This window comes from Silene latifolia, chromosome 5 (genome assembly GCF_048544455.1).
Source record: "Silene latifolia isolate original U9 population chromosome 5, ASM4854445v1, whole genome shotgun sequence".
NCBI classification, from domain to species: Eukaryota; Viridiplantae; Streptophyta; class Magnoliopsida; order Caryophyllales; family Caryophyllaceae; genus Silene; species Silene latifolia.
Window position 1 is genome coordinate 16,116,205 of NC_133530.1, and position 16,666 is coordinate 16,132,870.

Below are 16,666 nucleotides of genomic sequence, written 5' to 3' on the forward strand. Positions count from 1 at the left end.
TCGGGGTGGTTATGCCATGTCATAGAGGTCACAAATGGGTCAATTGGGTCGGGTATGGGTCGGGTTAGTTGGGAATTGGTCATTACAGATTTCTGGTTAATTTCGGGAGATTATAACTTCGTACTGTTTTGCAAATTTAACTACTCTGAATTTATTAGGGATGATTATAACTAATAAAACTTTATTTTGATGTATATTTCTCCGTTCTATTTGTTCTTTATGTTTGCTTTTTTGACAATATTCACTAGTAAGTAGAATCTCCAATACAACTTCTAATATATACTCCGTAACATACTCCTTCCCATCAAAACCAAAGGTTACATTTGAAGTATAACATTAATACGACTTAGTACTTGTGGTTTGTCATTTTGGCCTTTTGGATCACTTTAAGTCATTTTGGATCAGATCAATTATGGATCGAGTATTTTCAAGTCGGGTCAACATTGGTCAATCAAGATTCAGATCGGGTCAATTTGAATTTCTGGGTTATATTCGGGTCAAGCTAGTTCAGATCATTTTCAAGTATCGGATCCAGTAAGTTTTGCCGGGTCTACCCTCAGTCCTCAGACTCATTTTCAACAGTACACACTCCTCGACTATTGCTCACATTTCAGGTGCGTGCTTTTTTATCTTAGTTATGTTGGATCAATCAATCAATTTGTTGACCTAAAGTTCTGCGAATTCGAATTTTTTGGAGCAATATTGTTTGTTATCTTCAAGGATGACCCTCTCGCTTGTGACCGTCTTTTCAAAAAGACCTCTTATAAGTTATAACCCCTTCCCCACTTGCAGTCCCTGAGAGGTCCTTTTGAAGTGACGAAAAGTGTCCGTCTTCAATGAGAATTCGTGATACACTCCAATACAATATTGATCTGGGTTGCGTTTAATTACACCAAAAAGGATGAAGAAGATCATTTTTACATTTCAATTTCATGTTAAATTTTTAAACAAGATAATCAATGGAGTTTTGGAGCATGATTAAATTACTCATACCCAATTCTCTTCAGAATATTTAATCATAGTTATTGTATTTGTGCGAATGTTTGATATGAGTGGTAATTTCCACATTTCTAATGGACCGAAAAATTTATTCTTTCTTTGGTTACGGGTTATGATGGAATAAATTAAAATGGCTAAAGTGGTTGCGCTTCTTTGTCGTATGAAGTGCATTTCTCTACTTAATTTTTATCTTGGGTCATTCTAAGTCTTTTTGTATTCTAACACAAGGGTAAGGCTACCTACATGGCTACATCCAACCCCTCTTACCCCATAATTAACGGGAGCTTTTGAGGCACTGGGGTAATGTTGTTGTTGTTGTTTGATGAGTGGTCAAGTGTAGGAGCTATATTGTTCTTAGGTTAATTTCGATTGTATTTGTGGACCTTTTTTTTTTTTTTTTTTTTCTGGGTTCAAATGAACACACTAAAAATGTTGCAGGTAATAATCCAATAACCTCATGGTTGGAGTACGAGAACTCTTACCACATGAGCTAATTCTTGTTCTAAATTTGTGCGCTTGTTGTGGCGGGGATTTTTTTAATCGAACGTATTTGTACTTTCACGAGTGGTATCTCTCTAGAGCTACGGTGCCAACGTTGTTCAAGATAGTCGGTCAGATGGGTCCGAATGTCCGCATGACTTTGGCTTTCGATGACGGCCCTAGCCCCAACTCATTACGACTTCCTCCCACGCGTCTTCAACCAAAAAACTCTCAAGGTAGATTTTGTGTTTTAGACTTTTAGTTATGTTTGATTGTGTTGATTTGGTATTGAGCTCATTAAAAGGGCAGTCATTTTTATAATTTATAATGTTTGATCAAGTTAGTTAACCTTACTAAACCAATTAACTCAACTAAACGAGTTAGCTATTGACTCAGGTCTTATAATCCGCATCAGAACCTTAAAAGCAAGAAGTGAGATGAGTAGGGCCTGAGTGTAATCCTCGCGACCGAGTTCAAGAGGTCGTTATTTATGTTCAGGTGGGGTTGTTTCTTGGTTGATATTCGACTGATTGCTTAAGCAGTACCAAAGGTCTTGTATTCTAAAGCTACATATGACATTTTTCTTTAACTTTGGACTTGTGTGCAAGCAAGGAAGTTGATTCCTATAGCTTTATTTATTCCCTCTCAGAATCCTATGAAGTGGGGGGTTCGATTCTTATCCACAACAAAGTACGCTCATTTGAAAAAAAATGATGAGGTGTGAAAGAGGATTTGATGCACCAGACAACTAATTTTGGCTCATTGAACCAATATTTTAGCTTGGCAAAACCACGAACCTAAACCGTATGTTGTAGTGTCAGGGTATCACCCCTAAATGAGAGGGAAACCGAGTACTAAAACAGTATGATATTTGTAGAGAGATAAAGATTGAAGAAGAAGATTTGTATTATTTGATGAATGAATGAATTACAATGTGTGTTTCTTCTATTTATAGTTATTAGGATCTAACAAACTAATAACAGTTGTAACAAACTAATACAACTAATTAACAGCTGTACTATAACTAACTCCTAACAACTTCAGTCCATGTCAGCAATGATCCATTCCCCTGTATCATTCCATCCTCCTTAAAAAAAGACTTGACCTCAAGTCTGCACATTAAAGGTAGGATATTTGGCCTCAAAGCTGTCAGCAAATTCCCAAGAAGCATCAGCCATGTCCATGCCAGCCCAATGCACAAGATATTGTACCTTAGCTAGATTTTGGGATTTAACAATTCGTCTATCCAAAATCGCTTGAGGACTCAAGGTTTGATCAGCATGTCTACCCTTCAACCAGCCAGGAATATGAGGTTTATCAGGTAGTACTCCTCTAAAGGCCTTTAGCTGGCTCACATGAAAAGTAGGGTGAATTTGAGCATCCATTGGTAGTTTAAGCTTGTAAGCCACTTTTCCTACCACCATTTCCACCTGAAAAGGCCCAAAGAATTTTGCAGCTAGCTTATGGTTATCTCGAGAAGAACACCCCACAGATCTTTGCTTGTAAGGTTGTAACTTCAGCCAAACCCAATCCCCCACAAGGAAGGATCTTTCAGATCTGTGATTATCAGCTAGACACTTCATCCTTTCCTGTGCTCTAGTTAAGTGTATCTTGAGAATGTGTAACATTTCTTCCCTCCTCTGCATTGTCCTATCCAACTCATCAACATTTGACTCACCAGGCAAGTAAGGAAGATGTAAAGGAGGTGGTTGGTTGTAGACTACTTCATAGGGAGTTTGTTGTATAGCTGTATGAAAGTTGGTGTTGTACCACCATTCAGCCAGAGATAACCAATTGCTCCATTCCTTTGGTTTTTCACCACACATGCAACGTAAATATCCCTCTAAACATCTATTCACAACTTCAGTCTGTCCATCAGTTTGAGGGTGATAAGCTGTAGAGAGTAAGAGTTCAGTACCCTGCAAAGTGAATAAAGCCTTCCAGAATGCACTCAAGAAAATTGAGTCCCTGTCACTGACAATACTCCTAGGCCACCCATGAAGTTTGAATACATTATCCAGATATGCTTGGGCCACTGTAGTAGCAGTATAAGGATGTGTCAAGGCCATAAAATGACTCATCTTACTCAACCTATCTACCACTACAAATATAACATCTTTGTTGTGTGATTTAGGAAGGCCTGATATAAAATCCATGGAAATGTCTACCCATACTGCTTCTGGAATTGGTAGAGGTTGTAACAACCCAGGACTTGCTATAGACTCCCCTTTATTGGCCTGACAAATGAGGCATTGTCTGATAAAATTGTTGATGTCCTTGTTTTGGCCCTTCCAGTAGAAGAGTAATTTAACTCTTTTTATGGTAGCATCTCTCCCAGAATGGCCCCCTTGATGAGAACTGTGAAGCCACGTTAAAATCAATTGCTGAACCCCTCCATTTCTACTAAGTACAATTTTATTGTGCCTCCTGATTAACCCATCCTTTAATATAAAAGGATAACAGGTCTCCCCTTGCTGCAATTGTAAGAATATAGCCTTGAGATGATCATCCAAAGCATAGCTTTCTTGTATTTTAGTCTTCAGATCAGAGTTAATTACTGATAATGCTGAAAATAAAATATCAGCTCCTTGAACCCTTGAAAGTGCATCAGCAGCCAAGTTCTCTTTGCCACACCTATATTGGATTTCATAGTCAAAGCCCATTAATTTGGACAACCAAAATTGCTGAAAAGGAGTTGAAATCTTCTGTTGCAACAACCATTTAAGACTTTTTTTATCTGTCCTTACAATAAAATGATTGTTGGATAAGTATTGCTCCCACTTCTGAACTGCTGTAACCAATGCCAGTAACTCTTTTTCATATACTGACAAACCTTGCCATTTGGGACCCAAAGTCTTACTTAAGAAAGCCAGAGGATGACCTTCTTGCATCAGACGCCCCAATGCCAGATTGGGAAGCATCAGTTTCCACAACAAACTCCTTAGAAAAATCAGGAACTGACAGTACAGGTGCTGTCACCAAAGCATTTTTCAAAGCCTGAAAGGCTAAGTCAGCCTCCAAAGACCATTGGAAACCATCTTTTTTCAGCAAAGTAGTAAGAGGCTTGGCAATTTCAGCATACCCCTTCACAAATTTTCTATAATAGCCAGCCAACCCAAGGAAACTCCTTAACTCCTTTACTGTTTTAGGAGTTGGCCATTCTTGAACTGCTTTTATTTTCCTAGAGTCAGTTTCCACCCCAACTCCAGATATAAAATGGCCTAGATACTCAACCTTGGCACTAGCAAAAGCACACTTGCTTAATTTGGCAAACATGTGTTGCTGTTTCATTAACTCAAATACAAGCCTCAGGTGGGATATATGGTTTACTAGACTGTCACTGTAAACCAATATATCATCAAAGAAAACCAAGACACATTTCCTTAACAATGGCCTAAATACTTGGTTCATCCAAGCTTGAAAGGAGGCAGGGGCATTAGTCAAACCAAAAGGCATGACAAGAAACTCATAATGGCCAGAGTGAGTCTTAAAAGCTGTTTTGAATACATCTTCCTTGGCCATTCTGAGTTGGTGATAACCAGCCCTTAAGTCCAGCTTAGTGAAGATAGTTGCTCCAGCTAGTTCATCAATCAACTCATCCACCACAGGTATTGGAAATTTGTCTTTGATGGTTTTCTTATTAAGCTCTCTATAGTCCACACAAAGCCTCCAAGACCCATCTTTCTTACCAACTAACACTACAGGGGATGCAAATGGGCTACAGCTTTGTTGAATGACTCCCTTATCAAGCATTTCTTGAATTAACTTCTCAATAATATCCCTTTGTTTCAAGGCATACCTATAAGGTCTAATGCTTACAGGATTTACACCAACTTCTAATGGGATTTTATGGTCAATTATTCCTCTTGAGGGGGGTAAAGACTTGGGCTCCTTAAATATTACTGAATATTCTTGTAATAATTTTTCAATTCCCTCAGGATATTCAGTATTGTGCAACTGAAAACAGCTTACTGGAGAACTCTTCCTTAATTGGTGTTGTTCAGTGACTTGCAAGTAAAACAAATGGATAGCATTGGCCATTAGCTTAGGGGTAGCTATGGCATCACCCCTAACCTTAGGAGAAATACCCCTTAAAACATGTTTGATACCCTTAGCCTCAAAAGACATCCACAATTTATTAAAATTCCATTTTACAGTACCAAGAGTACTCAACCACTGCACTCCCAAGACCATATCACAGCTGCCTAAGGGTATTAGTAAAGCCTCACATTGGAATTCAGTGTTTTGTAACTTCCATTGAAAATTGGGACACACATGCTGACATGCTAGATGATTTCCATCAGCAACTGCCACAGATTGAGGGCTAATTGGATTGATTTGGAGATTTAATTTCCTAGCCAAGTCGAGGTCTAGAAAGTTGTGAGTACTTCCAGAGTCTATCAAAATATGCAGTGGTTTCCTACCCATATAGCCAGTGACTCTCATAGTTTGGAAGGACTGACTACCATGTAAAGCATTGATAGAAATGTGGGGATCTATACTATGCACTTCAAATTCAGTGTCCCCTACCTCAGTATATCCCTCCTGGACACTCTCAGAATCACTGTCCTCTTCAGAATCACCAGGTACAAGAATAGTAAAAAGCTGTGGTTTCTTAAAACTACATTTGTGTCCTCTGACATAAGGTTTATCACAAAAGTAACAGATACCTTTAGCAATCTTATCAGCCCTTTCAGCCATTGTTAAGTGCCTTTGGGAAGTATTAGACTTAGAATCAGCAGGAATAGTGGGAGTGGGGAGAAGTGGTGATTTGTTTACAGTTCCTGACCCCACAGATTTAGACCCCAGACCACCAGAAAAACGAGAGTAAGTTCTGGTTGCCTCCACACTCTCCTCTTGCAACCTAGCAAAGGCTACAGCTTCAGCTATAGTAGCAGGTTTAAATGCTTTTACAAAAGGCTTAATGACAGGTTTTAGGCCACCAATGAAGCTATCTAAGAATAAAGCATCATTCAATAAAGGGTTCCTCTGAATCATTAGAGATTTTAAGTATTCAAAGGAATCAAGATAGTCATTTAAAGAGCCAAGTTGATGCAATTTGTTAAATTTTTCAACCACATTATCACCCACATCATCTACAAAACGAGCACATAAATCAAGAACAAAAGAAGACCAAGAAACTGTTACCCTTGCAGCCATATATGCATTAAACCAATCACCAGCTTTCCCAGAAAGATGAATACCCGCAATATCCACCTTTTGATCATCTGGAATTTTGCATAAATGGAAATATTTCTCACATTTCTGGACCCAACCCCGTGAATTCTCCCCAGAAAAGGAGGGAAAATCAAGTTTGGGAATAAACCCTAATTGTCTTGGAGTAGTGGGAGTGGAAGACGTAGTATGAACACCATTGCCTGAATTAATGTCAGATTGAAGACGTTCTTGAAACAGCGTCATCAATTGCGACATCTGAGCTTCCATTGCCTTTCCTTATTCTATAATGCGCTGATTCTGCTCATTCAATCGTTGTTCCAAGGATTTTAATTGAGTTTCCATGGTAGTTTTGCGTGTTTTAGCCAGGATTGAGAAGTGTTTTAATGGCGGAAGTGAGGATCGAAAGAAAGCTGATACCAATGTTGTAGTGTCAGGGTATCACCCCTAAATGAGAGGGAAACCGAGTACTAAAACAGTATGATATTTGTAGAGAGATAAAGATTGAAGAAGAAGATTTGTATTATTTGATGAATGAATGAATTACAATGTGTGTTTCTTCTATTTATAGTTATTAGGATCTAACAAACTAATAACAGTTGTAACAAACTAATACAACTAATTAACAGCTGTACTATAACTAACTCCTAACAACTTCAGTCCATGTCAGCAATGATCCATTCCCCTGTATCACCGTACTATTTCTTTTTTTGGAGCTTGAAGCTGATGGTGGATTGGTGTGTATGGCGTATGGTTTCGGAAGTGGTTAAGGCTGATGGTGGTACAATATCTTTAGTAGGGGACCATCAATTCTAAGGCTTACATCTTACAGTTTTTCTTTAATAACTTTGGACTTGTGAGGAAGCAAGGAAGCTGATTCATATAGCTTTATTCCCTCTCAGAATCCGATTTAAGGGGAGACGAAATGAAAGCGAAAAAAATCACAAAACACAACAAAATATAAGGATAGTAACGTTTTTCAGCCCTTATGGCAACCACACTGCACAGCACCGCGACAATCGTTGTCGTGCCGATGATCATACCCTTACTAAGCAAATTCAAAGTCTACATAACCCCGATGGTCGTATTATTGATGTCAGGCCTATTTTCCAACTGGTTGAGGAAATTATAAAGCGCGCCACACAAACTACCGAGGGTTCTTCTGAGGAAATTATATCGGAGAGGGAGTCCTTGGGGGGAAAGCGTATAAGACAAGGGTGATTATGAATTGAGTTGTATTTACTAATGAATGAATTACAAGTATATATAGGACCTAAGGCTAGGGTAAGTAGGAAGAAAGAGATCTATACAAATATACTAGACAATATGCTAAGGATACTAATTGCTATAATACAAAGATTATGTGCTAAAAGATTTTATACAATATGCTAGGAATTATTTGTTGCTATATTGTTAACACGCCCCCTCAAGTTGGACGTTCTTGTGATAAGGCCAAGCTTGTCTCGTAGGGAGTGAAAGAGTTGCTTGTGAAGCGGCTTGGTGAGAATGTCTGCGATTTGATCCTTGCTGGAAATGTGCGAGAGACGAATGCGACCTTCAAGGAGCTGCTGCTTGACGAAGTGAAAGGAGATGGCCATGTGTTTCATCCGAGAATGAAAGACAGGATTCTTGGCGTAGAGTGTGGCGGAGATATTGTCACAGAAGATAGCAGGTGGTTTGTTGACGGTGATGCGAAGTTCAGAGAGAAGGTTGCGTAGCCATAGAGTTTCAGCTGTGACGGAGGCAACAGCTCGAAATTCAGCTTCAGTGGTCGATAAAGCAATGCCAGTTTGTTTCTTGGAGGTCTAGGAAATGGGGTTGCGGCCAAGATATACAATGTAGCCTGTGGTAGAGAAGTAGTGATCTTTGTCACCACCGAAATCAGCATCACAGTAGGCGTGCAAGCATAAAGGATTGTCCTTATAGAGTTGAATGCCATGGGTCTGAGTGCCTTGAAGATAGCGAAGAAGTCGTTTCAGGGCCATCCAATGAGTATCTGTCGGGTGATGAAGAAATTGTGCCAAGCGATTGACGGTGAAGGCAATGTCAGGTCGAGTGAGAGATAGATATTGTAAGCTGCCAACAATGGCACGATAGTTTGAGTGGTCCTGAATAGCACGGTTATCCTCACGTATTAGGGGTGGTGAGGTAGCCATGGGAGTGGTATTGGGTTTGGCATCAGCCATGTGATGGGTAGTAAGAAGGTCATGGATATACTTGGACTGACTGAGGTGGATGCCGAGGGGGTTTGGAGTGACCTCAATGCCAAGAAAGTAAGAGAGCGGTCCTAGGTCCTTTAGAGAAAAGCGAGTGGAGAGGTTAGTAATGAATGACTGAAGAGCGGTCGAATTTGGTCCGGTAATAATAATGTCATCAACATAAATAAGCATGTATAGGGTGGTGATATGGTTTTGTAAAATAAATAAAGAAGGGTCGGAAATAGATTGAATAAAACCAATGGTGATGAGATGCGACTTGAGCTCGTTATACCAAGCTCGAGGAGCTTGTTTGAGTCCATAGATAGCTTTGTGTAGTTTACAAACATAGTCAGGTTTAGTTTGATCAACAAAGCCAGGCGGTTGTTGCATAAAAACATTATCGGTAAGCGTGCCTTGGAGAAAGGCGTTATTAATGTCAAGTTGTCTTAGAGACCAACCTTTTGCAACTGCTAGGGAAAGAATCAATCTAACAGTAGTGGGTTTAACGACTGGACTGAAGGTCTCGGTATAGTCAATGCCTGGTCGTTGGTTGAAACCTTTAGCCACTAGACGGGCTTTGTGTTGTTTAAGCGTGCCATCGGGATTGAATTTATTGCGGTAAACCCATTTACACCCAATGACGTTGTGAGCGGAAGATCGTGGAACCAATGTCCATGTTTGGTTTCGGGCAAGTGCATCGAATTCGGTTTGCATTGCGTGACGCCAATGAGGAATAATAAGAGCTTGTTTAACGGTGTTGGGAAGGCTCGTGGTAGACATTGTTGCGAGATTAGCATTTGCATACCTAGGATTTGGTTTGCGAATATTGTTGTCAAGTCGGGTGGTGACCGTCTTAGCTGGAGGAGGGATCGATTTGGACTGCGAGGTGGAAGGAGCAGGGGTTGGGGAGGTTGTTACGGCTTCAGGGGAGGCCGTGGATGGGATAGTGGCAGAGGGTGAGGAGGTGGAGGGAGGGGTGTCAGCGTTAGGAGAGGGAGTAGGGGATGCCGTGGTGGGAGGGTTAGTGGTGGAAGGTGGGGAGGCAGTGGCAGGTCGTCTTTGGTAGACGAACTGGAGAGGAGGTCGTGTGGGGACTGTTGAAGCAGAGGGGGTTGAGGCGGTGGTGGAGGGAGGGTTGTTTGAGGGTGGAGGAGAGGGCACGGCATCAGGGAGCACAGGGATAGAGATGGATACCCATTCATCAGTGGTAGGTGTTGTCGATGGGTTGGGTGATGGGTTTTTGAACGGGTAGATGTCGTCATAAAACTTGACATGTCTCGAGGTATAAACTCGATGGGTTTTTGGGTCGAGACAGTGAAAGGCACTTTGCGTGGTAGAGTATCCAATGAATACACATGGGGTGGAGCGATAGTCTAACTTGTGTTTGGTATATGGGCGGAGCCAGGGATAGCATAGGCAACCAAAATTATGGAGGTTGGTGTAATCGGGTTTTTTATTATGAAGGACAAAGTAAGGTGAATTTCCATTTAAAGAACGGGTAGGTAGTCGATTAATTAAATATGTCGCGGTACTAAAAGCAAAGGGCCAATATGTCGTTGGTAAGTTGGCGTGATTAAGGAGGGCTAAGCCCGTTTCAACTATGTGACGGTGTCGTCGCTCCGCATATCCATTGTGTTCGGGAGTATGAGGAGGAGAGGTTGAATGTGAAATACCATTATTGAGTAGCGTGGTATTTAATTTAATAAACTCGCCACCATTATCGGAGAAAAAATGCTTAATTGGTTTGTTGAAATACTTTTCGACGAGTGCTTTAAATTGTAAAAATAAATTGGTGGTGTCGGATTTCTTCTTTAATGGATACATCCAAACATATTTGCTAAAGTGATCGACAAAAACAACGTAATATTTGTAATGGTCGAAGGAGGTGACGGGACTTGTCCATAAGTCGGAAAAAATAAGGTCGAGGGGTGCGTTGGACTCGAGTGTGGAAGTAGAAAATGGTAGTTTCTTGCTTTTGGCAACGTTGCAAGATTCACAGTGCGAAAAATCAGATATAGAAAATGCTAATTCTTTATTGATAATTTTGATTACATCATATGTTGGGTGACCTAACTTATGATGCCAAGATAATGGAGCGGTGCCTTTGATAGAGGTGTGGACTTGTCGGTTTGAGGGGCACCACTCGTAGACTCCGTCTTTAATTTGGCCCCGGAGAAGGATGGTTCCCGTTGCTATCGCCTTAATAACAAAACAATCACGAGAAAAAATAACATAAGCATCGTTGTCTTGGCATAATTTAGAAATAGAAATAATATTTCGAGAAATTTGTGGTACATGAAGTACGTCATTAAATTTAAGAGATTGTAATTGAAAGTTACCTATATTGGCGATAGGAATAGCGGAACCGTCTCCAATGATGAGATCATCGAAGCCATTGTAGGGAGAGTGGAAGGTGAGAGTGTCTAAGTCATGAGTGATATGGTGACTCGCGCCGCTATCAAGAAGATAGTTCGGGTTTGGGTTGGCAGGAGTGGTGGTCACGGTGTGGGCCTGGTGCGTGGTGGGTGGCTGCTGGGTTGAGGGTTGCTGCTGCTGGCGGTAGGAGGTGGGAGCAGGGAAGGTGATGTTGGGAAAGAGGCGACGAAACAGGGGACAATTGGCGATGACATGCCCTGTTTCGCGGCACCACTGACAACGTCCCTTGAATGGACGCGGGTTGGGAGTGGTGATAGGCTGATTTTGGTTGACATATTGGTTGTTTGAGGAGGGTTGATTGGGGTAGCCACGATAGGAGCTACGGTTGGGGTGGTGGCCACGATAGGCAGGATTAGCCGAAGGGGCAAAGTGATTGGATGAGGGTTGGTGTTTGAGGAGTAATTCATGCTGTAAAAGCTTTTCATGGAGAGCCTCAAAACTAATGGGTGTGTCTCGGGCTCTCACTGTATCAATGACGGGTTTATAAAGTTCATAGTCGAGGCCTTTAAGAACCTTCGCAATGATGTCTTCGGGGTCAATGATCTTGCCCATAAGAGCAAGTTGGTCGACACAAGACTTGATAGTGTGGATATAATCGCTAATGGTTTGGTCCGTGGTTTTCACTATCGAGTCAAGGCGTTCTTTAAGTTGTTGAATGTGGATACGCGATGGGTTTGCGTAGGTGTGGGCGAGGATATCCCAAGCCTCTTTAGCGGTTTTCGCCTTGACGATTAAGGTTTGTAGGGCGGAAGAGAGAGTACCCATTAGGGCACCAAGGATAAGACCGTCTTGCTTGAGCCAAGACAGGTGCGCGGGGTTGGGAACCTCCTGTTTTGCGTCATTGATGGTGGTGGGAGGAGGAGTGGGGTTAGAGCCATCGAGAAAACCGAATAGGCTAAGACCAAAGAGGATGTTGGTGAGTTGAAATCGCCATGATGTATAGTTTAGCGGAGTGAGTTTGATGACATTGTTGAGGTTGGGTGCGGTGAGTGGGTTGTCGGCATTGTGGGGGTTGGGAATGATGGTGTTGTTGTTGTCGTTGGCCATTGAAGAGGACGGAAGAAGAGGGTGGTGATGGCTGCGTTTGAAGGAGCGGCGTTTAGGGCGTAAAAGGTTGGATCGTTCGTGACTCGTTGATACCATATAAGACAAGGGTGATTATGAATTGAGTTGTATTTACTAATGAATGAATTACAAGTATATATAGGACCTAAGGCTAGGGTAAGTAGGAAGAAAGAGATCTATACAAATATACTAGACAATATGCTAAGGATACTAATTGCTATAATACAAAGATTATGTGCTAAAAGATTTTATACAATATGCTAGGAATTATTTGTTGCTATATTGTTAACAAAGCGCACCTTGCATGGTCTAGAAAAGGTCGTTGAACGAATAACCTGTGAGATATCATGCAAGATTTTTTGTGGTGTTAACTCGAATGAGACGACACTCACAGTGCTTAAGAACTTGGAAAGTTTCTCTTGGGAAGCAAAAGCGGTGCTTACATTAGCCGCCTTTGCTCAGACCTATGGAGACTTCTGGTTCCTTATTCAACTCTATTCTACTAATTCCCTGTCGAAATCCGAGGAACTTGTTAAACAAGTGCCCATGATTGTGGATCATGATGGAGGCTTCAAAAAGCTGTTTGAGGAAACTAATGATCTTATCAAGGCAATGCTGGAAACTGTACGATGTATAGTCGAGTTTATGGAGCTGCCTGTAATTTACATCACAGCAGAAGATCCTGAGGTGAAGTCTGCAATGAGTCATTTTCCGATTGCTGTTTACTGGGTCGTCAGGAGTTGTATTGCTGCTGCTATCCAAATTACAGCATTGTCTAGCAGCGGCTTTGATCAAAACTTGGTACCAATTACGGAAACAAGAGAATTCTTAAACTGGACTCGGAAACTCACTTCTATCACTGAACATCTCAGAAACACTCTAACTAATCTGTACAGGATCTTAGCCGAGAAAAAGGAGGTTGATGCGTACAATAGTATCGTGCAAATCATCAACCACGAGATTCATATCGACAACATGAAAGCCATCAAGTGTCTTATTTACCCTGATGACGATGTTCCTCCGTTGTATGATGGTTCAACAAAGAAGAGGCTACACCTTGATGTGTTGAGGAGGAAAACTGTATTGTTACTGATATCAGGACTCGATATCAGCAATAACGAATTGTACCTTATAGAGCAAAGTTACACAGAATCAAGAGTACATGGATACGAGATTGTATGGATACCTGTCCTAGACCGATCCCAGCAATGGACAGATACAATGCAAATTCAGTTCGAGACACTGCAAAAGACGATGCCCTGGTACTCTGTCCATCACCCTTCAATAATTTCAAATGCGGCGACAAACTTCTTCAGAAATTACTGGCATTACAAGGGTACGCCTATCCTCGTTGTTCTAAGCCCTCAAGGAAAAGTTCTCAACGAAAATGCGATACTCATGATGTGGATTTGGCAAAACGAGGCTTACGACTTTACTCGTATCAGGGAGGAACGACTTTGGGAGGAAGAAAGATGGAGGCTAGAGCTTTTGGTGGACAACATTGATCCCAAAGTTCAAGAATGGATTCGTAATGGGAAGTACATATTCTTGTATGGAGGTGACGATATAGACTGGATACGAAGGTTCACAAAACAAGCACGTTCTGTAGCACAAGCTTTCAAAATCCAACTCGAGCTCTTATACGTAGGGAGAAGCCAGAATACGGAGCTCGTTCAAAAAGTGAACGCCATGATAAGGGTTAAGCAACTCAGTCACTGCTGGGAAGATCCAGACTGGGTGTGGTTCTTCTGGACAAGAATCGAAAGCATGATACATTCCAAGGTAAAACTCGAGAAAATCAACCACCATGGGGATATTATTCTGCAAGAGATACAAAGGCTTCATAGCCATGACAAGACCAATGCAGGTTGGGCTTTACTAGCCAAAGGGTCTACAATTTTGGTCCATGGTCCCGGAAAAATAGCGTTGACTGCTCTTGAAGAGAAGGACCAGTGGACGGAACTAGGAATTGAACCAGGGTATGTCGACTATTTTGCTGCGCTTTACATGAAGATGTTCCCATGCCATAGGCTTGATTTTCCGGCTAATATCAATATTCCAAATACCATGTTTTGCTCCCATTGTCGTCGAAATATGCAGAAGTATAACTCTTTTGTGTGCTGTCATGAGGACGCCGGAAATCCCGTCTAGTGTGGTTCAATTTGAAGCTTCAGTCATACTTTCCGTTTGGTCTTAGTTAAGACCGTCTTAACTTAATTAAGACGTCTTAAACAAGAATTTGCCGAGAATGTTTACAGTATTTCAATTATGTCATTGAATAAGGCTTGTATTTTGGCTTAAGTTTAAGCCTAATTTGTTCAAGTTTTTCTATCCTCATGTAATGTTGAGCTTTTATATGCTAATCTTTTTATAATATTGAAATTATGATATCGTCATCCCTCGCAAAATAGTTTAGAGTTAGTCTTGTGTAGGTTGGTTTTACACTAATATAGTTGTAAATGGATCAAATATAACTCTATTAATGGGTAAAAGTGCTTACTAAAAGATTCTGTTATACGATAAATTTGTGTAAAACCGTCCTATACAAGTATTTTGAATTGTTTACGTCAGTTTTTGGATACCATCCACTAGTAAACTATGAGTTGGATTTCAATCTGAGGCTCTGAGCTAGTGTTGTTAATAGGAAACATAATGGTAGGAGCTAACTAATACCCACGGGCCAAATAATTGAGACGAAGGAAGTATTATGAGATCATGAACTATAATTTACAAGTTAAGACTTGAGAAATGTTGTATTTAAGTAGAAATTGGATCAATTGATTTTGGCTACATATCATATGATTCGGGTCGAGTCGAGTCGAGTTAAAAATGTCTATTCTTGCTATGAATAATTTTGTTTCACGTCCTTTTTTAATTAACATTTATATTTCAAGTTACATCAGATTTGATTGATGAGTTGATTTTCAATTAGTGCATATTTACGATAGCCGGGTATTTAAATGTGTTACACGTTTTAAAACGAATCATGTTATTTTTCGATTTAGTCTATTTTGGGACTTTTCGGTTACGGCTATTAGGTTATTTTGAGCCAGGTTAATTAAAGTTAGATAACTTTTTAGTTAATTTTCCATTTCACAAAATCTCATTGAAGACGACACGTATCCGTCACTTTGGAGTGACGGATACCATTTCCTCTCACAAATGACCCAAATAGAGGAGAGGGGGAAGCACATGGGGGTGCCCCCACCTTGTCCCCCCTATCCGTTTTGTGAGTGACATTACCCGTCACTTGCTCCGACCAAGACTAACTGTTTCCATTTTACCATGATATTTGTTTGTCTTTGAATAAAATACCACCACAAAGAATAAAAATGGTAAATAAATGATTGAAAATTTGAAACCGAACCTTTTACTCAAAACATTCAGCTTAGATGAACCAAGAGAAGTGCAGTCTTATTGTTCGGTTTATTCTTCAATTATTTTTCGACACTACTAATACCAACCAAATAATAACTCATAGAGTCTATAAAATGTTACTCGTAACATAAGATCAGTTCATTAACAATTAACCATACAAATGTTGGATTTATATATATAATATATTGATAAATATCTTTACCTTTATTATATAAAAAGTTTCAAATCATCACTAATTTGAAACCCGGCTTTTTTATAAAGCCGTCGTATTATGAGATTATCTTATACGGAGTACTAGTGTACACGACCAACGATTAGTAAACTACAAGGTGTGCTTCGATCCAAGGCTCATTAGTGTTGTCGAATGGATTCTTTATGGTTCGAGTCCTTTGATACCCACGGGCCAACCGGAACTTATGTGATCCACCAACAACGGGCAATTCCCGGACCTCAGAAGATAGATCCTCCAAACCCACAGCAGTCAATGTGCTTCCATTGTACGGCCCATCAGTAAAAACGTAATTTATTATCGGTAACAGTCCGACGGATGACCGGCTTGCCGATGCTACGAAAGCGACAATCTTGCCCCCCTTTTTTGCATTGGGCTCCAACCCATCATGAAAAACGGTGTCTATCACTATTAACTTCCCAAATGTATTGTTCCCTTTGTTAAGGGACGGATTCACTACAGTTGTGGTTTCTGTATCAGAATTGAAGTTAAATTCAAATTTATAGAATAAATGAAATTTTGCTTTGATACCGTCTTCGTGTGTTTCAAGTTGGGCCGAATTCAGCATTGCCCAGCTTAGGGAAAGTAGCAAGTAAAAAACTATACTCATTTTTTTCATTTTGGTTATTGTTGATTGAATTGAATTTTGGTAATGAGCACAATTAGTACTTCCTATTTATAATAGGTCTATTACATAAGTAGGTAT

The 16,666-nt window shown here is 40.5% G+C and overlaps 2 protein-coding genes across 2 annotated transcripts; one reads left to right on the forward strand and one right to left on the reverse strand.

The window, feature by feature from the left end:
• Window positions 1–4,335: 4,335 nt before the first annotated feature.
• On the reverse strand, window positions 4,336–6,924 carry LOC141654920 (uncharacterized). The gene has a single exon (XM_074462028.1). The coding sequence runs from the start codon at window positions 6,922–6,924 to the stop codon at window positions 4,336–4,338; it is 2,589 nt and encodes an 862-aa protein (XP_074318129.1).
• Window positions 6,925–6,997: 73 nt separating this feature from the next.
• Window positions 6,998–14,741, forward strand: LOC141654921 (protein SIEVE ELEMENT OCCLUSION B-like). Its single transcript, XM_074462029.1, has 9 exons — window positions 6,998–7,092; window positions 7,325–7,391; window positions 7,663–7,858; window positions 7,925–7,938; window positions 8,124–8,326; window positions 9,618–9,914; window positions 11,207–11,265; window positions 11,785–11,960; window positions 12,618–14,741. Exons 1-9 carry the CDS (start codon window positions 6,998–7,000, stop codon window positions 14,502–14,504), a joined length of 2,994 nt encoding a protein of 997 aa, XP_074318130.1. The 3' UTR covers window positions 14,505–14,741.
• Window positions 14,742–16,666: the final 1,925 nt, after the last annotated feature.

What these genes read in the sequence shown, in the direction of transcription:
- LOC141654920 (XM_074462028.1), bottom strand. Translation starts at nt 6,924, where the DNA reads ATGGAAGCTCAGATGTCGCAATTGATGACGCTGTTTCAAGAACGTCTT.
- LOC141654921 (XM_074462029.1), top strand. Translation starts at nt 6,998, where the DNA reads ATGGTAGTTTTGCGTGTTTTAGCCAGGATTGAGAAGTGTTTTAATGGC. An exon ending in ACCAATGTTGTAGTGTCAGG is followed by an intron (nt 7,093 to 7,324) that starts GTATCACCCCTA and finishes AGTCCATGTCAG; the next exon opens with CAATGATCCATTCCCCTGTA. An exon ending in GCAGTGGCAGGTCGTCTTTG is followed by an intron (nt 9,915 to 11,206) that starts GTAGACGAACTG and finishes TATTGGCGATAG; the next exon opens with GAATAGCGGAACCGTCTCCA.